The sequence below is a fragment of the Dipodomys ordii genome, unplaced genomic scaffold, assembly GCF_000151885.1.
Source record: "Dipodomys ordii isolate 6190 unplaced genomic scaffold, Dord_2.0 Scaffold37, whole genome shotgun sequence".
Taxonomy (NCBI): Eukaryota; Metazoa; Chordata; class Mammalia; order Rodentia; family Heteromyidae; genus Dipodomys; species Dipodomys ordii.
This window is the reverse complement of record NW_012267253.1, coordinates 13888263-13915362: the sequence shown is the minus strand read 5'-3', so window position 1 is coordinate 13915362 and position 27100 is coordinate 13888263. Positions and strand designations below refer to the sequence as shown.

The following is a 27100-nucleotide window of genomic DNA, read 5'->3' as shown; positions in this document are numbered from 1 at the left end:
GCTCTACCACTTGAGCTACAGCGCCACTTCCGGTTTTCTGGTGGTTTATTGGAGATAGGAGTCTCACAGTCTCTCCTGCCCGGGCTGGCTTTGAACCGTGATCCTCAGATCTCAGCCTCCTGAGTAGCTAGGATTACAGGCGTGAGCCACCAGCGCCTGGCTGAGAACAGGATCTTAAAAAGGTATTTGTGCATTTGAATTCACAGCAGCATTATTCAAAATAGCTGAAATGTGGACACAACTTAGATTTCCACCAACAGAAAATTATATAAGCAAAATGTAGAATATATATATATATACAATGGACTATTCTTCACCCCACACCCCACCCTCAAAGGAAATTCTGACACATGCTATAGCATGGATGAACTTGAAAATATTATGCTAAATTAGCTGGTAAGAAAGTGATTCCACTTAGGTGAGGTTCCTAGAGTGGTCAACTCAAAATGAAGTAGAATGGTGGTTTGCAAGGGAAGGGGGAGGTATATTTCTTACTCTATCTAGAAAGAAAATAGGGAAATGATTGTTGCTTCCCCCCCCCCCCGCCTCGCCCCCATGCAATGACAAAGTAGAGAATCCTTTTGTGTGTGTGTGTGTGTGTCTGTTGTGGGGCTTGAGCTCTGGGCCTGGGTGCTGTCCCTCAGCTCTTCAGCTTAAGGTTAGCGCTCTACCACTTGAGCCACAGCACCACTTCTGGCTTTTTCTGCCTCTTTGGTGTTGAGGAATTGAACCCAGGACCTCATTCATTTGCAAGGCAAGTACTACCACTGAGCCACCTTCCCAGCCCCTAAAGTAGAGAATCTTAAGGAAGAGGACTGAGAAGCAAACACTTCTTGGTATACGCACTTGGCCTCTGCAGTTCCTAGATGATTCTCAGGTAACTGATGTCCTCCCTGATTGTAAGTGCCAGCCTGTGCCCTGGACACTGTGTGGTTAGCACAGCCCTGACATGAAAGCAAGAGGGACGTATCTGATCTCCCTCTGTCCTTGTCAGGACTTGGGCCTCTTGGAGTGGACCCAATGTTTCCCTCCTCTTGTAACACACTCTATAAAACCCCTGCAGGTTGTAAAGCTGAAAAAAAGTCCAAATTCCAGTGCAGCACATCTAGCCACAACCACAAACCTGCCTGGCAGAGGATCAACAGGCCCAGTCTATAACTAACCCCTCCTGTCTTCTCTCCTCATCCCTCCCTTCCTCTCCTTTCCCCTCCCCACTTCCCCTCCCATTTCTCTTTTTTATTTTCTGTTGTTTTCTTATTATCTTTAAGTAGTTGAACAAAGTAGTTTTAATCCTCTCCTTTCCTCCTCCACCCTCCTTTTCCTTCTCCTCCTCTCCCTCCTGTTCTTCCTCCCCCTCTTCCTCCTCTTCTTCCTCCTCCTCCTTCCTCTACTGAGGATTGAACCCAAGGTCTTGCTAGGTATATGCTCTATCACTTTAGCTATACCCTAACCCATTCCCCTTTATGTTGTTTTTGAGGCAAAATCTTATTAACTTTGCCTTGACTGACTTCAACTCAAAATCCTCCTACCTCTGCCTTCCAAGTGGTAGAGATTTTAGGTGTTCCTCAACACACCCTGAGCTGAAATATGTGAAATGAAGCGTTCTGGTGTCTTTGCGGTAAGCAATTCTTGGCTAAGACCCTCATCACCTCTTTCGCTATTTGTATTAGTTGCTTTCCAACTCCTAGTTCACTTCCTCTCCCCAAGAGGGTGGGGAATACTGAATACTCCATTCAGAATCATTTGAGTCACCCAGTGCCTCCAGAATAAAGTTCATGATGTCAGAGTCCCCGTTGGCTGCCTTTCCACATTCTCGCCCCTCTCTTCACCTCGCTGGCCACTCAGTATAACTCATGTCTTAACCACTCTCTGGTCTTCCCAACTACATAGTTTGGTATACTATGTTCCCCTTTGCCTGGAATTCTCTTCCTTGACTTCCTTAACTGGTGAGTTTCTGGTTATTCCCAAGGTCACCTGGTATGGAGGCCCCAGGGTTTGCCATAGGACCTCTCTCCTCATAGCACACACTAATACCACTACAAAAGCTACAGTCTACCGATTCCTAATGCCTGTACCAGCCTCTAACCATCAGCCAAGTGTCTGGGATAGGATCTCGAAGTGAGCCAGCCTATGGCACTTCCCCTGCACACCAAGGCTGTCTTGGCCCTGCCTCCCACTTCCTCTATGACTCACCACTTCTCACTCCCATGCCCCACCCAGTGCTGTGCTCCTGTATTATTTCAACAGGCACATGCCTCATGCATTAAATTAGAACTTCTCAAGAGTAGGAGCCATGTCTCATGTCCAGATTCTCCACATTTTCTGGCTTCTGACTTTATAAACGGTAGAAGATAGATGTATTAAATAAGTCGACAAGTCTTCATGGTATTGTGGGAAATGAGCAAGGCCAGGCTGCAAGTTTAGAAAAGCAAAGTTAGGTCAGCAATCTAAACATGGCTTTCTGTCTCCACTGACAGATGAAAGTTGCTGGAGACTTCCAGACTATCCTCTAAGAGGGGAAGTTTTGGGAAGCAGAAAGGAAGAAGAGACCAGAACCAAGGGTAAATTTGCATGGTGACAGAAGGCACCATGCATCTTCAATGCTCTGCAAACTCAGTGGCTTGAATTATTAGTGAAGAGTAACGATAATTTTTAAAAGATGAAGCTGGGTGCCAGTGGTTCATGCTTGTAGTCCTAGCTCCTCAAGAGACTGAGGAGCTGAGGAACATGGTTCAAAGCCAGCTGAAGCCGCAAAGTCCATGAGATTCTTGGCTCCAATTAACCACCAAAAAGCTGGAGGTGGAGGTGTGGCTCAAGTGGTAGAATGCTAACTTTGAGTGGAAAAGTTCAAGAATAGCATCTAGGCCCTGAGTTCAAGCTGCAAGACACACGTACACACACACACACACACACACACACACATACACGCACGCACGCATACACACACATACATGGGAGAGTATTTGAGATAACACAAGCTACTTCTGGGCTGTAAAGTTGCAGCTATTGTATCTCCCTTGTCCTTTGAAACTCAAGGGTCATTCTCTTTAGAAACAATACATGAATAGACATTGACTTAAAAATAAACCTAATGGCTGGGAATGTGGCTTAGTGGTAGAGTGCTTGCCTAGCGTGCATGAAGCCCTGGGATTGATTCCTCAGTCTCACATAAACAGAAATAGGCAGAAGTGGTGCTGTGCTCAAGTGGTAGGATGCTAGCCTTGAGCAAAAGAAGCTCAGGGACAGTGTCCAGGCCCTGAGTTCAAGCCCCAAGACTGGCAAAACAAAACAAAACAAAACAACAACAAAGTAATAATAAACCTAAACAGAAGTTATACCTTATAGGCCACAACATGCCTTACCTCGAGAGTCCCAGTCAATATGTGTGATGTAGCTAGACGCTCCTTTACAAATGCCAACCCTCTTGCTTGTAAGCACATTATAAATGTCCACAAAGTTGTCATGGGATGCCACAGCAAGGTATTTTCCTGTATCTACAAAGACAGACATACAGTCAACACCAACACATTCAGTATGGGAATTTACTTTCAGAACCTTGGTATTTTAAATCAGGGGAAAAGGTAAAAGAAACAGTTATCATAGTCTAGTTTGTAATTCTTTTTGTTCCAAGGTTGAAACTTTTCAAAGTATCTGCTGCCATCCTCACCTTTTGAAAATTTAATATCTGAAATCATTTCTCTTCTGTGATGGAAGGAGACCATGTCTTCCACAGTGTCAGCATTCACCACCAGGAAGCTCCCATCATTCAAGCCAACTGCTAAGGCTTTCCCATCCGGAGAGAAGGCACAGCATCTCCCACCTGCCAAAGAATCCACAGTGAACACTCACCACACAGACCTCACCGTCGCCCAAACCGAATGGAAACATGGAGAAACTGCACAGGCGCGTCACCAAGGAACAGGTGGGCTGGATCTTCATCACTCCATGTGTGAGAACTAAATTCCCTAATTTAAAACATTGCTTCCCCTCAGATCCAAAACAATCTCCATAATGTCACAAATATCTTTTTCAATTTTCAAAAGGTTTTTCCATTCAATTCTTACTATTTGAATCCCTTGAGTTTTCTAAAGACAGGTAGGGTAGCCAGGGCATAGGACTGGAGGATTTATATCTCCTCTACTGAGCTAAGGAAAAAGGATTATTTAAAGATGAAGTTCTGTAGTCACATCTCTAGAAACTCATTTGCACGCACACACGTGTGTGTGTGTGTGTGTGTATGTGTGTGTGTGTGTGTATACCCATACTGAGGCCTGAACACAGGGTCTAAGTACCGCCCCTTAGCATTTTCTGCTCAAGCTTGGCATTCTACCACTTGAGCCACACCTCCACTTCCAGCTTTTTGTTAATTCATTGGAGATAAGAGTCTCACAGACTCTACTTCCTGGGCCGGCTTTGAACTGTGCTTCTCAGATCCCAACCTCCTGAGTAGCTAGGATTACAAGTATTAACCACTGGTTTGGCTCCAGAAACTGATTTGAGGCATCATGCCTGACATATAAACTTATTTAGAAAGCTTCCTGAATTTCAGCCGCTCTTGTTTCTGCTTCATGGATCTTGATGCACAGTTGCAGAGGTAGAAGGTTCTAGGTATTGTTGATTACAGGAAGAATGGCATATGACATTTCACTGTGAAACTGACTGGTGCTAAGACAGCGGTTGTGCAAGAGAATGTCTTCTGTCCATGGGGAGGTCATGGGAAGATGTTTCAAAATGAGGGGCATGGATGCGGTGGGATATGTTTAATAGGAAACCTACTTCAGAATATCTTCACCTCTGACACCATTTTTCTCCTAACAGCTTTACTGACATATAATTCATGTGTCATCCAATTCCCCTAATTAAGTTATATAATCAAATCTTTCTTAGATTGTGTAACCATCATCACAATCCATGACAGAATGCCATCCTCACAGCCACTAATGCTTCTGTAAAGATTTTATGGGGCTGGGAAGGTGGCTCAGTGGCAGAGTGCTTGCCTTGCATGCATGAGGCCCTGGATTCCATTCCTCAGCACCACATAAGCAAACAGAAAAAAGCCAGAAGTGGTGCTGTGGCTCAAGTGGTAGAGTGCTGGCCTTGAGCTGAAGAGCTGAGGGACAGTTCCCAGGCCCAGAGTTCAGGCCCCATGACTGGACCCAGGAAAAAAAAAAGATTTTAGCTAACACAACCCTGGCACCAGCCATCTGAAGCTGAGCTCCCATAGGGATGCTGTCCATGGCATGCCACATGCTGTGCTCACAGCAGTAACTCCAAACTGCTCGACTAACTGGTACTCCATTCCATCATCTGCTCAGCACTCATCTGCCTCCTGTGTGTCAGTCACAGCTGTGGCTAGGGTAGGAAATCATCAGGAGTAGAACCATGATTTCCTGTACAGATTGGGCTTCTGTTAATAATTTCACCAGGATAACCGGGGTAAACTGAGCTGACCTGTCATCTTATCTAAAATATGTCAATAGTTGTTCTTTTAGAACTAAAGTTTAACCCAGGGGATAAAGTCCATTGTCTGACACGGGCGTCTTCCACAGTGAGGACCAGGTCCCATTTCCCCAAGATAAAGCAGTGGCCCAAATGAGTCAGTCTTAGTGGTCCAGGCATGGTTGAGGACTCAGGTCTAGATTGCTAACGTGGTTTCCTCCACTTACCAAAGCGCTGGAATGTAGGGCACAGAGGCCACCTAGGGGCAGGGTGATGGTGGCATGCAGTGACAACAAGGTACGTTCTCTGGGACCACCTTGCCTGACTTTGAATTCAGCCCCATTACTTACTAGCTGTGTGACTTTGAGTACCCTGTACTACTTAAGTACACTCTGCCTTAATTTCCTAATCCTCAAGTAATATAACAATGGCCACCTTCACTGGGTTTCTGCCTGCAGGTGGAGTACAGTACAAACACTGGCCCACTGTTGTTGCTATTATTGACACCTGTTCTTATTCTAGATTCTTCTAGGATCCATCTCTTATCTCTCTGCTTATAAACTGATGCAAATACCTCAGGACCACCTGCCAACCTTAGGAACTTGAGCAGACCCATTCTGCCCCTGGTGGGCAGCAGGTCTGCTAGGAGCCTCCATGGCACCTGGGCTGTATGGGACAGCCTCAGTTTACATTCTTGCATCCTTTATTCTTCCCCTCCTTCAGCAGCTTTCTGCCTGAAGCTGGCCTGGAGCAGTACTGGGGGCTCCTCTGCCTGGTTTCCAGGAGCATAGCAGGAGGCAGACAGACTGGCTTCGGAGGTCTATTACCTAATGGTCATCTCATCCAGCCCTCTCTTTCGAAGCTCTGTTAATGGCTCCCACCTCTTATCCCTTCAGGCCTGGGGCTGGTCATGCAGTCCGCTGCTGCTAGCTGAACGGTGCTGCACTATCCCACTCCTTTCCTTGTACCCTACCCACCCCTGCACAGAGTCCCATGTTTAGATTCTTCTCAAATTACCCAGTTTGAATGGGTATCTGTTGCTCGTACTCTGTTCAAATCCTGTCCAGCTCTCACACAAGATGTGAGACCTGTCTATCTTCAGATTCCCAATGCCTGATACAGACAGAGAAGCTACACAGTAAGTGTTTGCAGGATTTGTATCTCCTGGTGTCCCTCCTAAGTGCACATAGATGCTCAATATATAGTTATTCATTTTATGATACGAATCATTTTTCTATCAGAACTAGCCCTTGAGTTTTTAGTAGTAAGTAGTGGAGGCTTTGTGATAAAGCCGAACAGCATTCTTTACAAGCTGCTGAGTCTCATCACTGGTGATGAGAAGAAGAGGGACATATTGCCCCCAGGTGGCAAATGTCTGTGCAGTACAAGGAAATTGAAATGAACCATAGTGCTGGGTGCAGAACAGAGCCAGAAAACCACTGGGTAAGGCACCTTCCAGAAAACTCTACACCTGATTAGTTTTAACTGCACAGGGTGCTCTGAGTTCCCATGACAGAGCATATTTTGGGGGGAGCCTCACAGATCCTTTCAGTTGAATAAATGAATGACTCCAACACATATGGTTGTTTGTAAATACCTTCACAGGTGTGAGGTGTACCTTTTTTGAGCTTCCGTACTGCCAGCATACGGTGCTGGGAAGATAGTTCCCAGATGCGCAGGGTCTTATCGTCACTTACGGTTGCACAGATGGGCAGGAGAGGGTGAGCCGCCAGACCCCACACTTCTCCTTCCATGTGTCCCTGTGGGAAAGAAAGGAGACAGGGCAGTATAAAGCAGGTCATGCTTTCTGGCTGGCCCTTCCTTACCCTGGGCTGCATATCTAGCCTGAGAGTGTCCCTGACAGGTTCAGATACAATAAACACAGTTTCTTTGGGCCACAATTATTGCACGGAATATTTTTCCCCTTGTATTTGTATATAAAGCTGATGGTGCTAAATTATTCTTTCAGAAGCAAAGCATGAACAGGTTGCTTACAGATTTTGTTTATATTATGCCTGACATATTGCCTTTTGTGAATACACACCCAGGTCAATTACAAAATGCCCTTCTTTGCCCTGCTTTATGCTGAATGAGCACACTATGGGTACCTCCGGGTTGTGGGGGAGGGAGGAAATCATTTGATCAGAATAACACAGATCACTTTTTTCAGGAGCATCAGACTCTGAAAGATGGAAGTACCAACTATCTTTGTTATGGAATTGGATAGCAATGTTCTTTTTTTTTTGGGGGGGGGGTCCGGTCGTGGGGCCTGACTCTGGGCCTGGGCGCTGTCCCTCAGCTCTTCAGCTCAAGGCTAGCACTCTACCAATTGAGCCACAGTGCCACTTCCGGCTTTTTTCTTTTTGCTTATTTGGTGCTGTGGAATCGAACCCAGGGCCTCATGCATGCAAGGCAAGCGCTCTACCACTGAGCCACCTTCCCAGCACCGATAGCAATGTTCTTATTTCTAGTTTCAGGACTTTAATGCACAGCATCTAGCTGAGCAGAAATAAATCCAAATTTTAGACTGTCCTGGGTATTAGCTTAGGCTCAACATCTGTTCACAACTTGGTCTGTCCTTGTGCCTACAGTAAGCATCAGAAAACTACTTAAGATGCTGAACCAGCCAGGTGAAGGTAATTCTAACAATTCAGAAAGTTTAGATCTGAGGACTGCTGTTCAAAGCCAGACTGTTATGGAGAGTCTGGGAGACATTTATTTCCAATTAACTATCAAAAAGTTAAAAACAAAGATGTGGCTCAAATGGTACAGTGCTAGTCCTGAGTGAAAAAGCTAAGCAATAGTATCCAGACTCTGAGTTCAAGACTTGGTACGTACGCACACACGTGTACACACACACACACACACACACACACACACACACACACACACACACACACACACACACACACATGGGCTGGAACAATCCAAAAAGGACTTTAAAAAATGACCACTTAACAGGAAGAAAATAAATTCTAATTTAGCACTCAGTAAAGCAATGGTGTTATAAAGCAATCAAACAGACCAGACCATTTACCAAGTTCCTGATTTTAGTGGCTCATTACAAGAAGCCTTTGCTTAGGGGGAAAGCAAACAGGAAGATTGCACAAGCAGGTCTCTGGAAGGTGCTTAGAATTGGAGTGCTTTGGAAATAGCTGGCTTTCCAAAGAATGGAAAGTTTTTTGATAAAAACAGTAATTTGGTACAAGATGCAATATTCCAAAGGCACCTGGCATTCAGATAGCTGAGAAAACATGGAAGGATGGAAGGACGTGGATACTGGTTTTTATTTACTGCATCTGGGGACACCTCACATTATATGACCCCAGTGCTCTTAGGAAGCCTTTCACCCTATCCCCAGCCCTAGTCACAGAGACTGGGTCAGCTGTGTACCCCACCCATCCTTCCCGTCTGGCTATGCTGAAAGTTTCCTGTGTGTAAGTCCATTTTACTTGAGAACAAGAGTGCAGACCCTGATAGTCTTTCAAATTACTGGGCTGAACTTATTTCACAATTGGATAATTTGAATTCCTCCATGACATAGCAGCAAAGAATGAGGATGTTTGGCCAGAAGTACCTTGGATGGCCAAGGAAATGGGCCAAGGATCTTACCCTGCTACTCATTATCCATAATGCTGATGGCCAACAATGTAACAAAGTGAGCTGATTATATTCAAGTATATACATGGGAATTTCCAAAATCTACTATATGCCACTCATCCCATCTCCCAAACTAGCTTTCCTTCTCTTAAAGAGCAAACAACCCTGCAAGTGTATCAGACTGCATTCAGAACAGCATTAGAGGTTCTGACACCTCCCCACGTCGGGACAGTGTTTGATCTTACCCACACTGGTTCTGTAGTTTCTGAACTTGGCCTCGCTGTCTATCTGTAGAACAGCACTTTGAGTCCTGAGGGAGTAGAGAGACCTAGTTCCTCCTAGCACACAGAGTGGACCCTGCAGGAGCCCCTGCAAGCATTGACTGGAACCATGGCATCTACCTAGAAGCAAATGGTACCTAAGAGGTAGTGCAGAGGAGGAACCAGAGGCACTGAGGGGGAAAACAGATAGCTCACAGAGCCAGGTAGGGTGAAAAGATGGTAGACTAATGGACTGAAGGTTCCACTAGCTCCACTAGCTCCCCGCAGCTTTCTGTAGTATCCACAGGGACAAGACAAGGCCTGGAATATCAAAGTAAAAGGGCCAGTGTCTGACACATGTTGGTTTGAGTCCTGTCTCCTCAGTTCTTAGCAATGACTGAGAAATTTTCTGGCCTTTGGTCCCTCACTTATAAAACATTTTTATTGGGGGGAGGATGGGAAGGGGTGGGAAGGGGAAACAAAGGAGGAGGCTACAATACTTGATAAGAAATGTACTCATTATCTTGCCCATGTAATTGTAACCCCTCTGTACAGTATTTTCACAATAAAAAAGAAATTAAAATAAAATAAATAAAACACTTTTATTTTTGTGAGTGTGTGGAAGTGCCAGGACTTTGAACTCAGGGCTTTGATCTTACTAGGCAGGTGTTCTACTGCTGAGCCATGCCTTCTATCCTTTACTGCCCTTTTGTTTGGAAACATGACCTCACTTCCTGCCTGAGTGCAGAGTTGGACTAAAATCCTCCTATTTTTCACTTTCTTTTGTAGTGAGGATGGCAGGGGTCACCACCGCACCAAGCTTCTCCTGAAACACTGACTTTTCTGCCTGGGCTGGTCTCAATCCCCCTGACCTCAGCCTGCCACATATCTAGGATGACAGGTGTGAGTCCACAAAACATTTTTTTTTTTTGTCAGTCATGGGACTTGAATTCTGGGTCTGGACACTGTCCCTCAGCTCTTCAGCTCAAGGCAAGTGCTTTACCACTTGAGTCACTGCCAATTTTCTGGTGGTTTACACAGACTTTCCTGCCCAGGCTGGCTTTAAATCACGATCCTCAGATCTCAGCCTCCTGAGTAGCTAGGATTATAGGCATGAGCCACTGGTACCTAGCCACAAAACATTTTTAACTGAGAAAATATGTTATGAAGGTGAGAGAGAAATGTACAATTCAACAACCTGACACACAATAAGTGACCAAGAAATGATGGCCAAGGTTAGTTTTACTATTAGAACAACAGAAATAGAGAATAGAATGGTAAAGAATCAAAAGATGAAAAGCCTTCATTATCAAGCTTTAAACACCTTTAAACAAAATCACCTGAACTATAGTAGAATACTACATACATTCTTTTTAAAGTTTAAATCTTGCAATACTTTAAAAATCATATTATAGTAAAAATCCTGAAAAACTATGAATATAGCATGCATGGAACTTAATTTCTCAAACATTTGAGGGTTAAAAACAGTTTTCAATAATTTTAAATTTTATAAGCCATGGACAGAAAAAAAAGGAATTCATTTAAAAGGAAAAAGGCTAGAGGTCCTACCTCAAGGCTACTATAACTCATGATTCTTATCCTGGTGCCTGCCACAATTAGCTGTAGTGTTTTTGAGTGCTTTTGTTTTGTTTTGTTTTGTTGGCATGGAGTTTGGATTCAGGTTCATGTGTACTCTACCACTTGCGCTGCACCCAGGACTCCTTTTGCTTTAGTTATTCTCCAAATAGGATCTGCGTTTTTGCACAGGCCAAATGCAAACTCTGATCTTCCTGCCAATGTCACCTGTATAGGTGGGATTATAGATGTATATCACTATACCTGAGTTGTTCTTTAAGACAGGATCTCACTATTATGATCAAGTGGGCTTTATCCCAAGGTTGGTTTCATATACATAAATCAATAAATGCAATGCATCACATCAACAGAGCCAAAGACAAAACCACACAATCATCTCTACAGATGCAGAAAAAGTCTTTAACAAAACTCTACACCTACTCATGTTAAAAGCTCTGGAGAAGCTAGGAATAGAAGGAACAGACCTCAAAACAATAAAGGCTATATACAACAGACAAACAGGCAACATTACACTGAACAGTAAAAAAACTAAAACCATTTCCTTTAAAATCAGGAACAAGGCAAGGATGTCTACTCTCTCCACTCCTCTTAAATACAGTTCTGGAATTACTATCTAGAGCAGTAAGGCAAGCAAAAGACATGAAAGGGATCCACATAGGGAAAGAAGAATTCAAACTATCCCTATTTGTAGATGGCACAATCTTACATCCACAGAACCCAAAAGACTCCATCTCCAAGCTCTTAGAGATGATCAATAACTTTGGAAAAGTAGCAGGATACAAAATTAACCCACAAAAATAAGTAGACTTGATGGGGGCTGGTGGCTCACACTTGTAATCCCAGCTACTCAGTAGGCTGAGATCTAAGGATCGTGGTTCGAAGCCAGCCTGGGCAGAAAAGTCACTGTGAGACTCTTATCTCCAATTAACCACCCAAAACCCAGAAATGGAGCTGTGGCTCAAAGCAGTAGAACACTAACCTTGAACCAAAGAGCTCAGGACCAGTGCTCAGGTACTGAGTTCAAACCTACAACCAACAAAAAGTAAAAATAAAAAGTAAGTAGTTCTTCTATGTACTAACAATATACAAGCAGAGAGGGAAATAAGGAAAACAACATCATTTTCCTCAAAAGAAAAATCTAGGAATAAATCTAACCAAGAAAGCAAAAGACCTTTATAGTGAAAACTATAAAAATCTGAAGAAAGAAATCAAAGATAATATCAGGAAATGGAAAGATTTTTCAAGTTCACAGATAGGTAGAATCAATATTGTGAACATGTCATATTGCCAAACATTATATACAAAGTTAATGCAATCTTAACAAATTACCAATAAAGTTCTTTATAAAGAGGGCTGGGAAGGTGGCTCAGTGGTAGAGTGCTTGCCTTGCATGCATGAGGCCCTGGGTTCGATTCCTCAGCACCACATAAGCAGAAAGAGCCAGCAGTGGGCACTGTGACTTAAGTGGCAGAGTGCTAGCCTTGAGCAGAAGAGCTGAGGAACAGCGCCCAGGCCCAGAGTTCAGGCCCCACAACCGGACCCCCCCCCCAAAAAAAAAGATAGCCTCTTCAATAACTGGTTTTGGGAAAACTGGGCATCCATATGCAGAAAACTAAAAGTGGATCCCTGTTTGTCACCATGCACAAATATCAACTCTAAGTGGATCAAAGACCTCAATGTCAGACCTGAAGCTTTGAAATTACTGCAAGAGGCAATAGGAGAGACATTAAAACTTACAGGCATAGGCAGAAGCTTAAGTGTCCCAGGGGCACAGCAAATTGGAAAGAGGTGTGACAAACTGGATTACTTGAAAATAAAAAGATTCTGCACAGCCAAGGATATAGTTATTAGACTAGAAAGACAGCCAACAGACTGCAAGAAGATCTTGACAAGCAATACATCTGACAAAGGCCTAATATTCAAAATAAACAAGATGTTCAAGAAATCAACTCTACCCAAAGCTAATAAACTGGTCACTGAATGAGCAAAGGAGCTAAGAAGAAACTTCTCAGAAGAAGAGGTAAGAATGGCAAAGAAACATATGAGGAAATGCTCATCATCTCTTGCCATAAAGGAAATGCAAATCAAAACAACTGTGAAATTTCATCTCACTCCAGTTAGATTGGCCAAAATCATGAATTTGAACAACAGATGTTGGTAGGAATGTGGGGGAAGAGGAACACTATTGTATTGTTAGTGGGAATGTAAACTAGTACAACCACTCTGGACAGCAGTCTGGAGATTCATCAAAAAACTAAACATGGATCTTCCCTAAAACCCAGCCATACCACCCCTGGACATCTCCCCAGAACATCAAGAGCCAGGATACTGTAAAGACACTTGTATATTCATGTTCATTGTTGCACTATTCACAATAGCCAAGATAGCTGGGAAACAGCCCAGATGCCCCACAATATATGAATGGGGCCAACAATGGTATCTATACACAACAGAATTTTACACAGCCATTAGAAATAATATTATGTCATTTGCAGGAAAATGGATGGATCTAGAACAAATCATGTTAAGTGAGGTAAGCCAAGCTCAGAGAGACAAAATGTGAATGTTTTCTTTCATATGCAGAAGCTAGACCCACACTGGGGCATGGCAAATTGTACAGACATTCATACTCTAGACATCACACACAGTGAGACCAAAGGAGGAATCCAAAGGTGTGATGTCTATGTGCTTCTGATCATATAAATAATATTCATCAAAATGAAGTTCAGGAAATGGAAACAAGAGGGGTTTTTTCTTTCTTGCTGTTTTTGGCTTCTTTTCTTTTTGCATTGTTTGTTCATTTACCTGTCTTTGGGAGGGCAAGGGAAGCCACAGAATAGGAGGGTCAAAGAGGAAGAAATGCAGCAGTGGTACTCACTAGATACTATATTGAAATGAACTCTACAGCTGGTGGGTGGGGATGGGAGGGGAAAATGGGACAGAGGGAGGGAAGGGGTGATACTGTCCAAAAAGAAATGTACTCATTACCTGACTTATGTAACTGTATCCCCTTTGTACACTACCTTTATTATAACAATTAAACATTCTAAAAAACAAAAATTATGATAGGATTCACTAATGTTTTGCCTGAGCTGGGCCCTAAACTTTGATTCTGACTACTCACCTGCAAGTAAGGCCCACCTATGACCACAGCAGACAGAAACCTCTACCCAGGTCCATACCCAGCCCCCCTCCCTCAAGGGAGATCTTATCATTACTCAGCTTCTGAATCTCATTTTATCTACTTATGATTCTGGATGGAAGGGTGGAGTGAGGAGGCTGTGTCTCAGTATGGGAGGAGCAGATAACTATCTCCTCTCACCAGAGAGAGAGGAGAGAGCAAGAGAGAGAGAAAGAGAGCGAGAGAGAGAGAGCGGAAAAGGGGAGAAGGAGAGGGAGTGGGAGAAGGAGAGGGAGGGAGGGACAGACAGATGTACAGACAGAGACACGGACATACAGGGAGGAAAATGGTATCATCTCAGGAGCCCCACACATGTCTAGACCTAATTTGGGTGAGAAGATTCTCAATGAGAGAAGGTATTGCCATTGATAGGGTTGTGGGAACTGTGGGAGGGGGTATTTTTCAGTGTCTGGAGGATGGAGTGCAATGACAGGGTTGTGGGGTGACCTTCATGAACCTCTTGGTTCTCAGAGCCTGGTGCAATCACCTCCCTTCACTTGAGACATGACCTGTGGCTTGTTTCCAGACAACAAAAGATGGTACAAGTGACAGAAAGTTCATGATGCTGTGTGTGAAGAAGAGGACCCTGCTGTTTGTGACAATGGGTAAGTTTTCCTTCCTTGTTGACAATGAGAAATGCTATATGTCAAGGAATTTTGAGTAGCCTGCACCAGCTGAGGGCAGTTTCTGGTCAGCAACCAGCAAGAAGGAAAGCCTCAATCCTACAATCACAAGGATGAATTTGAACTATAGCCTGAGCGGGCCCCTGCTCAGACTCCTGACCCACAGGAACAGATGACAAACCAGTTTTGTTGCTGGTTTGTGAAACACATCACATAGCAGCAGCAGAAGACCACACACCCCGTGCACAACCCAGCCACAGTCCTAAGGGGAACTGTGTCTCACAACATGCACACACAGTACCTGTACAAGCAGCGTCATTGGGCCACTCTTATCAATTTCCAGAATCTCTCCATTTTTGGTCCCCACCAGGATATGGCCATGGCCCAGAGTGATGGCACGAATTGAAGGGTTATCTTCCAAAAGTAGACCTGAGAGGGGAAATGTTGTATTTAGTGCCACTGATAGTTAGTATATGTTTCATTCTTCTAGCCCTGAAGCACCATATACTAGGAAGTGGTGTTGGCATTTCCACCAGGGAAGGAAGGAGGAGAACTGACTTGGCAATAAGCTACTACTGGGACGTGTAGCATATTGAAAACAGAAAGCTTCCCATTGGACAGTTGGAGGTAGCACCTTTTGAGCTTGTTGACAATGCTGCTCTCTTAATGGCATAGGTCTTTAAGCATCGTTCAAACATGTCATCCCAGAGCTCCACAATTCCATCCTTTCCACCTGTGACAAAACCCTAGAAAGGTACACAAGGAAGAATTACAGACACATCCCAGACACCAACTAGTCACCCACCCAACAGGACTCCTCCGGGGGAAGGTAGCCTTAGGTATATTTTCTGCCTAAGACTTAAAAACCTGGAGCTAACAATCTTCGTATGGTATTTTTTTCTAGAAGCATCCATTAATATTAAGCACTTTCTTTTTTTTCTTTTCTTTCTCTTTTTCTTTTTTTCTTTGTTTGTTTGTTTGTTTTGTTACTGTGTGTCTATTCATAGACATTTAGATCACCGGTCAGCCCTTGGCCCATGGCTGGCTGGTTCTGGGCCTTTTCTCCTCTTTCCTGAATATGAGTTCCCAAATGACAGGGAAAGCCACAAACATCAGCAAAGCTCCCGGTACCTCACAAACACCAACCAGATGAACTGGAGTGAGCATCACAATTTTTTTAAAAAAGTGTTGGAGCCGGTAGCTCACGCTGATAATCCTAGCTACTGAGGAAGCTGAGATCTGAGGATTGCGGGCAGCCCTGGCGGGAAAGTCCTGGAGATTCTTATCTCCTAGTAGAGTGCTAGCCTTGAGCTGAAGAGCTCAGGGACAACCTAGGCCCAGAATTTAAGCCCCACGACCAACAAACAAACAAAAGAAAAAGAAAAAGGAAAGTGTTGGGGTAGGGACTCAATAGTAGAGGCCTGAATAGCACAGGAGGCCCTATATTCTACCCCTAATGTCTCACACACACACTGAAGCCTGTGTAATATTCAATAACTAAATGGTTTCCCCCAAGAGAAAACATCAGTATTTGTATAATAAAATCAACTTGTTTCATGTTAAAATGCTTGACATGTTGGACTTTTAAAAAACTACAACCTTTATTCTAGTCCAAGATTACAATTTCTTAATTCTAGAAATAGTTTTCTTCTCTGGAAATTTATCCTATATACTAACTGTTCTTGGAAGAGTTCTGTGTGTGTGTGTGTGTGTGTGTGTGTGTTACTGTTGTTGTTAAGAGAAGTACTAAGTTTTCCATTGCATTTTCAAGCTTTTAATTTAATGCAATTCAGTATGAATTATTGTTATTCCAGTTAGCCTTCTGCATCTATGGAATCTTGTGACTACAGACTGAAAATATTTAGGAAGAGCCAGGTGTGGGAGGCCATGCCTGTAATCCCAGTATTAGGAGGTAGAAGCAGGAGGCTAAACAATCAAGGGTGCACTGCAAGATTCCATCTCAAGAAAAAAAAAGTAAATAAAAGTTAAAAGCCAGGTGCTGGTGGCTTATGCCTATAACCCTAGCTATTTAGAAAGCTGAGATCTGAGGATCACAGTTTGAAGCCAATCCAAGTAGGAAAGCCCACGAGACTCTTATCTCCAATTAAGCACCAAAAAAGCCAGAAGTAGAGATGTATCTCAAGTGGTAGAATACTAGCCTTGAGCAAAAAAGCTAAGGGACAGTGCCTAGGTCCTGAGTTCAAGCCCCAGAACTAACACACACACACACACACACACAATTAAAGTTATATTAACAAAAACATTGCATCAGTATTGAAAAATATAGGCTTCTTTCCTTGTCATTTCCTAAACAACATAGAGCTATAACTGTTGACCTCCTATTCTGTTGTATCCAGTATTATGTTTATGAGAAGCTCATTCTGTCACTTTCAGTGAAGCTGAACCTGTCTACACAGGAGCAAACTGGTTATGAAAATCACTTTCATCATAACTAGTTGATGTGTGAGACAAGAAGTAAATCACTTGGTATCTGCTCATTGTGCTACTAAGGCAAAAGACATTGCTCAACTATATATTAGATTTACTCACACTTTTTTTGTGTGGGTTTTTTTTGTCAGTCATGGGGCTTCAACTCTGAGCCTCGGCGCTGTCTCTCAGTTCTTCAGCTCAAGGCTAGCGCTCTACCACTTGAGCCATAGCGCCACTTCCAGTTTCCTGGTGGTTAACTGGAAATCAGAGTCTCATGGACTTTCCTGCCTGGCTGGCTTTGAAACACAATCCTCAGATCTCAGCCTCCTGAGTAGCTAGGATTATAGGAGTGAGCCACCAATGCCCAGTCAGTACTATGTTTTTTAACTCTGGGCTTTGAGCTTTCTAAGTAAATACTCTACTGTTTGTGGCATGCCTCCAGGTTTTTGTTTGTTTGTATTTTAGTTAATTTTCAAATAGGGTCTAATGCTTTCTCCCTGGATCACCCTGGGTCTATGATCCTCCTACCTATACCGCAGAGCAGCTAGAGATTATAGGCATGATTCACCATGTATAGCTTGTTATTAGAGATAAAGTCTCACTAGCTTTTGGCTAGGGTTAGCCTTACGATGTGATCTTCCTGTCTCCACTTTCCAAGTAGCTGAGATTGTAGGCATGAGCCACTACACTTTGCCTTATCCCTGTACTTCCTAATAGTCTCCTAGGGATTAGAGCCAGCAATGCAGAGAAATTGTAAATAAGGAAATGATTATTGATGAAAAAGAAATGATACAAATATTTGTGTGTTCTCTTTATCTTCCTTTGACTGGAGCTTCATGACAGCTACTTCCTAACTTAAACTGAACTAATTTTAGACCCAGGCATCCTCTTAATGGTCCTTCTAAAGACATCCTAAAATTCCAGAAACCCTTTCTGAATAGCACACTGCACCTTATCCAGCGCATACATAGCAAACACGGGCCCGTCGTGAGCTTTCACTGTCTTTAGGAGCAGAACATCTTTCCAGATAAAAATGTCACCAGTGGCGGCTCCCGAGAACACGAGATCTTCCATTCGCCCATAAGAAACACACATCATCGTCTCTAGTTTGCCAACGCTTCCAAAAACACCTCTCCTGGAGGTGAAGCCTCCACCTGGAGAAGACCAAGAACACTCAGTATTTTTTAAAAAGCAGACACTTCCTATGATCAGGTAGTATGACCATCTTCAATGAACAGCCAGTGTGTTAACATCGTGAGTACACAAAGATGCACAAAATGAGCCATGTGGTTCATGCCTACAATCCTAGCTACACAGAGGTTTGAGATCTGAGGATCCTGGTTTGAAGCCAGCTGGAGCGGAAAAGTCAGAGAGGCTCTTATCTCCAATTAATCACCAAAATACCAGAAATGGAGCTGTAGCTCAAGTGGTAGGGTGCCAGCCTGGAGCGAAAAAGCTAAGGATAAGTACCTAAGCCCCGAGTTTAAGCCCTGAGTTCAGTACCAGCACAAAAAGAAAAAAAAATGATTGAGCTGATGTAATAATTCAGACGTGATTACCATAACAAGTCTGATTTATTAGTGACGAGGGCAAATTATTCTTACATGTTTTCCCATGCCTACTTTCCCATTGCCACCAGCAGCATGTGATCCACAAGTGTTTATTTTAACTACTTTCTGTGCTCAGGGGCAGGGTTGAATTCATGCACTAAATGCAATGACAGATTAATAAAAGAACCCTCAAAATATTGGAAACTTTATTCACCCAACCAAAATGATTATTTCCTACTTAGCAGTCCACCATAATTATTGCTTTCAGCACCAGACAACTCAAGATAAAAATAATCATTTTCCCAGGAGACTATTTCCCAAAGCATTCTAGATACTGATAAGTGCATAGCACCATATAGCCTCATAGCTTAGACATTAAACAGTCCAAAGTAACATGGGAGGGAATATTTATTTCTGTTCCGTTTTAGCTTAATTGGCACAGGGGTCCTCATAGTGGCCAGGTACCCTTTGCAAAGGGCCACACTATCAATCCAGAAGTGAACAGGCCCCACAACAGTACCTGCTTGTTGCCAGAACTTGATGTGCTTTATCCCAACTGTGACCAGTTTATCCACATGGTGTGGGTTACACTTCACCACAAAGATTTTATCCTTATGTCCCCTGAAACAGACAAAGAGGGAAAATAACCAGTGTGGATGGAAGTGGTGATACAGTGTTTGATTAACAGCATGCATCTGGTGTGACTTTCATGAAGCATACCAAAAAGTACAACCAAGTTAGAGCATGATTTATAATGCGAACAGGGGCCCATACTGAAGTGATGAGTGTGGCTTTCCTGTCCTCTTTTCTTACCCCAATACTGACACTAAAGGCTATGTAGTTATGCGTTGTGTAAATTAATGAAATATTTACAATGCACCAGAATGCTTCCATAAGACAAAAATCAATGCTACCACGATGGGACTGCATGGAATTCCTGGTGGGGTGGAACACGCCTTTCATTCAGCTACAACAGGGAGCCAAAAATAGGCAGATCGTGGTCCAGGAGCCAGCTAGGACAGAGAGCACGCCTTTCCTGAATCCCTTTTAAGGTTATTTGGTTCATTGCTTCTGTGTATGTTAAGCATAATAGCCCACATGAATGCAAATCAGAAAATCAACATGAACATTTAAAATAATGCATCATTAGGACCAAATGCAAGGGTAGCTCAAAGTAAATCAAGGAGTTAAATAATAATACAACTCATTGTGTTAATGTATTACTATTAATGTATAACTATTTTAATATTACTATTTTCAGAGGCTGAAAAATACTTGACAAAAATGTAACACTCATTTATTATTTAAGAGACACTCAACACAATAACACAGGAATTAATGGATACTTCAGCGTGAGCCCTTGGATCTTCCTGTTTCCTGAGAAACCTGAATTTTTTAAAAAGCTAATTATACACAGGCTGGTTCTCCACACAGATTGTATGCCGTCCTCCTTTTTGTTTGTTTGTTTGTTTGTTGGTCATGGGGCTTGAACTCTTCAGCTCAAAGTGAGCGCTCTACCACTTGAGCCACAGCACCATTTCCAGTTTTCTAGTGGTTTATTGGAGATAAGAGTCTCACAGACTTTCCTGCCGGGGCTGGCTTTGAACCGTGATCCTCAGATCTCAGTCTCCTGAGTAGCTAGGATTACAGGAGTGAGCCACCAGCACCAGGTACATCCTCCTTTCTTTAAGAGCAGAACATGGAACCACCATTTACCTGCCCATGACACTTGTGTATGTGTGTGTGTGTGCACATGTATGTTTGTGTGTGTATGTATGTGTGTGTGTGTAAACTCAAAAGTATTATTTTTACTTAGTGGCACTCAATATGGTCAGGAAAAAATTTTATAACTATTCACATTAAACATTACCTTGAACACACTAAGGCAATTGGACACATGTTGAAAATGAACTATACAGGGCTGGGAGGGTGGCTCCGTGGTAGAGTGCTTTTCTTGCATGCATGAGGCCCTGGGTTCGATCCCTCAGCACCACAAAAGCAGAAAAAGCCAGAAGTGGCACTGTGGCTAGCCTTGAGTTAAAGAGCTAAGGGACAGTGCCCAGGCCCAGAGTTCAGGCCCCACAACTGACAAAAAGGAAGAGAGAAAAGGAAGAAAGAAAGAAAGAAAGAAAGAAAGAAAGAAAGAAAGAAAGAAAGAAAGAAAGAAAGAAAGAAAGAAAGAAAGAAAGAAAAGGAAGGAAGGAAGGAAGGAAAGAAAAGGAAGGAAGGAAGGAAGGAAGGAAGGAAGGAAGGAAGGAAGGAAGAAAGAAAGTGAACTATACAAGTTGTAGGTAGAGATGGGGGGTGGAACTAGTAGACAGTGAGGGAAGGGATGACATTGTTTAGAAAGAAATGTAGTTATTACTTGACCTTTAACTGTAACACCTCTGTATACCACCCTTATAATAATAATAATAAGGTATTTTACATCTTTAAAAAAAACTGTGTGGAGTGGCATGTACTTGTCTTCTCAGCTATAACAGAAAAGTCATGATATAAACTGGCCAGGAATACATGTGAGACCTTATTCCAAAAAATAATGAAAGCAAAAAGTGCTGGGCTCAAGTGGCTAAATGTCTGCCTAGCAAATGCAAGGCCCTGGGTTCAAACTCCAGTACCACGAAACAACAACAAACCAACCTAAAAAGTCCTATTTCTCTAATTTTGGACAAAAAGACTCAGTCCTAAAGATTTTATTTCTCCTTACTTAATAATAACAGCACGACAATTCCTAAAACTGCCCCTTTCCAGTTAGAAATGTCCAGCTAAGCATGTTCAGATCCAACGACACAATGTTTTGAGATTTCCTTTCTTTCTTTTCTGTTTTTGGCTGTACTTAGGGTTTACACTCATGAACTCATGCTTGTAGTCTGGGCCACACCTCTGCTCTAGTTTTCACTGGTCATTTTTAGAAAGAGCCTTGCTTCCCACCTGGTATCACACTTGAGTCACCATCTGCTTACTTTTAGGCTTCTCATCTTGCTGGGATCACAGGCGTGCACCACTGTGTCTAGACTACTCCCAGGGAGATGGAGTCTCATGGACTTTTCTGCCCATGTTGGTCTCGGATCAAGATCTTCTCAACCTCAACCTGCCATAGCCATTAGCTATGGATTTATAAGGGACCTGTTAAGTTTTCTGCCAGGTGGCCTTGAACCTTAAACCTCCTATTCTCAAGCTACGATTACAGATATATGAGACCAGAGACAGACAGACAGACAGAGACAGATAGAGACAGATACAGAGAGACAGAGAAAAAGAGTGACAACTGAAGAGAGATTTGTGGGATGCTGGTAATTATTGTAGTTGGGTGACTGCTACACAAGGGTGTTCCATTTACTATTCCTTCCACTTTTGTGTAATTTTTGAGCATTTTTATAACAAAAAGTAAAATGAGAGAGAGAAACAGTGTCTCTGGATCCTATTAAGCTGGAAGAGGAGGAGGTGGGATTGATTTGAAGGCTTTCTCCAGTTATATCTTTAAGAGTCAAAAGTGAAGATGGATACTTGATGCAGAGTGGCTCATGCCTTTGATCCCAGCTACAGTGAGATAAGAGGACCCAAGCCAGCCCAGGTAAAATGTGAGTGAGCTGCTATTTCAGAGTATTAGTGTGTGCCTGTAATCCCAGATACTTAGGAAGTGGAGAGAGGAGGACCACCATCTCAGGATGGCCAAAGGCAAAGGCGTAACATTGTATCCGGAAAAAAAAATAACTAAAGCAAAGATTGCTACCACTGCAAGCTGAAGTGCTAGAGCACCTGCTAATGAGGTCTCAAGTTCAAACCCTGGTAGCACCTGCTAATGAGGTCTCAAGTTCAAACCCTGGTAATCCTAGCTACTTACTTGGGAGGCTGAAGTCAGGAGAATTGAAGTCCAAGGCCAATCAGGCCTAAAATACAAATAACTCATAAGATTTCATAAAAAGTCTACTTCTCCTGGCTTTCAAAATGCAAGTCACTAAGTTCAAACCCTAGATACTCTCTCTCTCTCTCTCTCCCCATTTCTAATGATATGACTGCAATCACTTATCTAAATTAGCAAAGGTGTAAAGAGACTGCTAACAAAGGTTGGCTCAAGTCTCTTAGAGATCTTATAAGATGTCAGTGCTGCCATTTCTGTATCTCTCTCATTCCTCTGGGCTGAAAGAACACATTTCCTTAACCATGTCACACACGAGGGCAGGCCACGCTGCCAGCACACAGACACAGGAGTGGGCAGCACAGTTTGAGACGCCATCTCAGGGTTAGACGGGTCCCACCCTGGATGTGGAAACCACTGCTGCTCAGTATACCGGCAGGGGCAGGTGTCAGTCCAACCTTGCAGAAGGCACAGTGGGCAACACCTGTGATGCAGAGGTACAAAGTGAAGGGTCAATTGTTTCTGACCATGAGTTAGGCCCACTAGAAAAGTGAAGAGGACTCCTGGAATGCAGGCAAGGCCATTCCATAAAGTATTGCTTCCTTGTCACTTTTTTAAGGCCTTGGGAGCTTTTGTTTGTTTTTTCCAAGACTGGGGCTCAAACTTGGGATCTGATGCATTCGCTCATGAACTGGTGTTCTACCACCTGAGCCATGCTCACAATGCTGTGGTTTTGTTCTCTGGAGACAGGGTTTCAGCAGGTAATACAGGCTGGCCTCAAACTCAAGATCCTTCTGCCTCAGTGTTCCAAGTTCTGAGATTAGAGCCATGTATTACCACTCCTGGCTTATTTAGCTCAGCACTGTCAGTTAAGGCCATACATGGAATTTTTGCTTAATTGTTTTGTTGGTAATTTAAGTACTTATGAAACTGTTTACTATGGTCAATATTATACAAGTAGGTATTTTTATAAATATGTCTAATCGCAGTTACATTTAGTATGTATTTGTCCAAAGTGAGTTACCAGTCCCTGACTTTCTTCCTGGCAAAGAGCCCTTGGCTAACGCCATGATTGCCAAATATTCTCTGAAGACAGTTCTTTCACCAGGTTTCTTGTTTTGGAAATAGCTCACAGGCCTCAGAAACAATTCTAAGTGTGAACTGCATTATTAAGATAATGGTCATAAAAATGCACTATTAAGATATGTTAGGTTATTTTGTGCTAGTTAAATATAAGTAATACCATCCAACAAGTATGCAAGATATACCTGTAACTGTCATCCTAGCCATGATAGGAAGCCAAAAAAAAAAAAAAAAGGAGGATCACAGTCCAAGTGTTTGCCTGGGTAGAATGCAAGATGTTTCAAAAATAACCAATAAATTAAAAAGTATGTATATGTGTGTAATATATATATGTATGTGTGTATATATATATATATATATATAGAGAGAGAGAGAGAGAGAGAGAGAGAGAGAGAAGAGCATGCTATCAGCTTGGTTCAACAGAACACTGCCTGCCTAGCAAGTGTGAGGTCTTGAACTCAAATGTCTTTACCATCCAAAAGAAAACAAGAAAGAATTCTTTCTTCGGTTTCCATTAACACTCAAATAACTTGGATCAGCCTCGGTGGCAGAGGATTTTCTAGCAGGAAAGTTGCGTTTCTGTCTTTTAAAATCAGGCACTTGCTTTTCCTCAGATTACTCATGATGCAGGTAGTACGCTATTAAAAATATAAACTAAAACTCAGGACTTTGTGCAGGAGGAAAGCAGAGTTCTGAGTAGGGGCTGAGTCAGAGTCCTGCGCGGTGTGCGCTGCGCGGTGTGCAGGAAAGGGTGGGGCCAGCAGGAAAGCACTTGTGCGGGCAGATTTATGAGCTGCCCCTCTGCCAAGAATTTCAGCTCGAGAGAGTAGTCATCAGAAAAGCTTCTCTTTTTCTCCTAAGAAGGTCAGCTGCAGTCCTTAAGGCTCCATCCACTGTCTCCAACAATGTGTAGATCTTCATTCATGAAACTGTGCTGTCAAAACGGCATTTCCCCAATTTAGCATTGGAGAGGACAATATTAACTTACAACGTGAACTCTGGGCCTCGAGACCATGAATTTAAACATGTTTTGATGTTGCAAAACACACAGGAGGGCGCTGGTAATGTGAGGAAGAGGGAGGCAGGAGGCATTTCAGAGGCCTGGGCAACAAGTTGTCTGGCTGGATGGCGGCTGCCCCATGATCTTGCCTTCTGACCTGGGCCAGGCACGTGGCTGGGCTGGATGTTAAGTCGTAGAAAGTCAAGTTCAGACTTAGCGCTGATTCAGCAGGGAAGGAGGCCGGGGCGAGGGAGGACAGGTGGGCTATAAACGGCAGTTGGTCTTGAAGAGTCTATTTATAAGATGGGGGAGATTAGGGAAACAATTTGCCTGCTCGGAAAGCAAGTGGCAGATGCACACGGCGGGGCCTCTTTTGCTGCATGCTGCCGCCTATGACAAATGGTGCTTCTGACGAGTGACACTGACAATCCTTCACAGATGCAAAGACAGGGGGAAAACAAGGGGCCAGGCATGAACCTGAGGAAAGCTGCTGGTCTGCTGCTGATCAAAAGCTTTGGTGGAGGTAATACACCGGATGCCTGAAAGCAAAGTGATGAAGAGCTCTCTGGGAACCCTTCCAGAATTTTCTAATTCTCTACAACAAACATTCACTGGTGTACATCAGGTTTGGCACCAGAAAACAAGTGTGATGTTTTTGCTTGGGTGTGAAAGCTTTCTATGTGAATTTCCACCTGAGTGTGAAGATGAAAGCTTAGCAGGAAATGAAAGCTATCCTCTTTTACCAAAGCATGCTATCAGCAAAATATCATAGGAACCCAGCAGCTTCTTACCTTGTTGTGGCTATTTTTTCTCCCTTTTTCCAGTCCCAAAATACAATACTGTGAAAATCATCCAAACCAATGGACACCAGACATTTTCCATCAGCTGCATAAAAACAACACAAATCTCGAATGACTTCTTTCTTTATCAAAATCACAAAAAAAAATTTATAGGCTGTAAAGATGAAGGAGACTTGATCTTAACAATCTTCTTTAGGCTCAAATATATTTGAAATACAATAGAGTCAGGTGACTGCACAGAATAAAATCATGATCAGCATCAGTCAAGCTTCCTAGGACATAACTGCTTGCTGAAGTCAATCACTGACCTGACGTTCTAATCGGAGACACAGAATTATGGGTAATGTCTCAGGTATGTCACAAAAGTCTTGTTTATGACTGATAATCTTGTGTATCAGAGACAAGACTCATGACATTTTTTGGGGGGCCAGTCCTGGGGCTTGAACTCTGGGTATTGTCCTTTAGCTTCTTTTACTCAAGGCTAGCACTCTACCACTTGAGCCACAACACTTCTTCCAGCTTTTTCTGCATTTGTGGTACTGAGGAATCGAACCCAGGGTTTCATGCATGTGAGGCAAGCACTCTACCACTAAGCCACATTCCCAGCCTGCCTCATGACATTTACTGAAAGAGTCACTTGCTTTTGTGACTCTGAGTTGATTTTCCACTTTAAGCTGGGATTCATTTTTCCCTCCAAGATAAAAGCACTATCATCAGAACCAAAGTTAACTTCAAAAGTTCTTTCAAATTTTAACTTTGTAAGTCTCTTTCAAAAGATGATTTTCAATTAAAAATTTCTGATATTGTATTTTTCCCCTATTTCAAATGTCATGTGCTTGCAATAGGACATTTAGAAAACATACTAAATACTAAAAGCATCCCCATTCCTAGGCCTATATTTGGTCCTTTTCTCAACCTAAATGTCCTCTGAAAAAAGCAGTCTCATACTAGACAACCGATCATCTTATCTCTTCTATGATATCATGAATATTTTCCTAATTATTAAGCATTTATAGTATTATCAATGATTACTAGAATTAGGACAGTTAGGCTGTCTCTCATCCCCAACTCGTGTGTGTGTGTGTGTGTGTATGCATGCAGGCACTGTTTTGGGACTTGAACTCAGGGCCTGAGCACTACCTCTGAGCTTTTTTTGCTCAAGACTAGCACTTTATCACTTGAGCCATAGATGCACTTTCTGGGATTTCCTGCCCAGGCTGGTTTTGAACTATAACCTTAGATCCCAGTCTCCTGAGTAGCTAGGATTATAGGCATGAGCCACTAGCACTTGACTCTCACTCAAAACCTTTTAAAGTAGAGAGAACAGAACAACAGAAGCAATGATATTTCTTTTATTGTTCAAGAAAGGAGAAGAGATACAGTCAAAAAGCCTTTCTTTTGCTGCTTTGTCAGAAGGCTGGTTCATAAAGAAACTCTGCTCCCCATGCAGGGACTAGGAGATGGTGATCCAGCTCATTCTGCATTAGGCTATCAGGGTCTCTCCTGTGACTAGAGGACCAGGCATTAGGGTAAAGCAACACCAGTATATGATACACCACCTGCCCATCCACCGACCCCCTCAGTATATGATACACCACCTGCCCATCCACCGACCCCCTCAGGATATGATACACCACCTGCCCATCCACCGACCCCCTCAGGATATGATACACCACCTG

General features: G+C 43.0%; 1 protein-coding gene across 1 annotated transcript in view; it reads right to left on the bottom strand.

The window, feature by feature from the left end:
• Eml6 (echinoderm microtubule associated protein like 6) overlaps nucleotides 1-27100 on the bottom strand; it is a 256723-nt gene that overhangs the window by 63632 nt on the left and 165991 nt on the right. The window contains exons 16-23 of the mRNA XM_013017915.1: nucleotides 25413-25506; nucleotides 19200-19300; nucleotides 18081-18283; nucleotides 15334-15445; nucleotides 15001-15128; nucleotides 7058-7199; nucleotides 3668-3820; nucleotides 3363-3494 (exon numbers count right to left, since the gene is read on the bottom strand). Coding sequence (XP_012873369.1) covers nucleotides 3363-3494; nucleotides 3668-3820; nucleotides 7058-7199; nucleotides 15001-15128; nucleotides 15334-15445; nucleotides 18081-18283; nucleotides 19200-19300; nucleotides 25413-25506 — 1065 coding nt within the window. The remainder of the gene's footprint in view (nucleotides 1-3362; nucleotides 3495-3667; nucleotides 3821-7057; nucleotides 7200-15000; nucleotides 15129-15333; nucleotides 15446-18080; nucleotides 18284-19199; nucleotides 19301-25412; nucleotides 25507-27100) is intronic.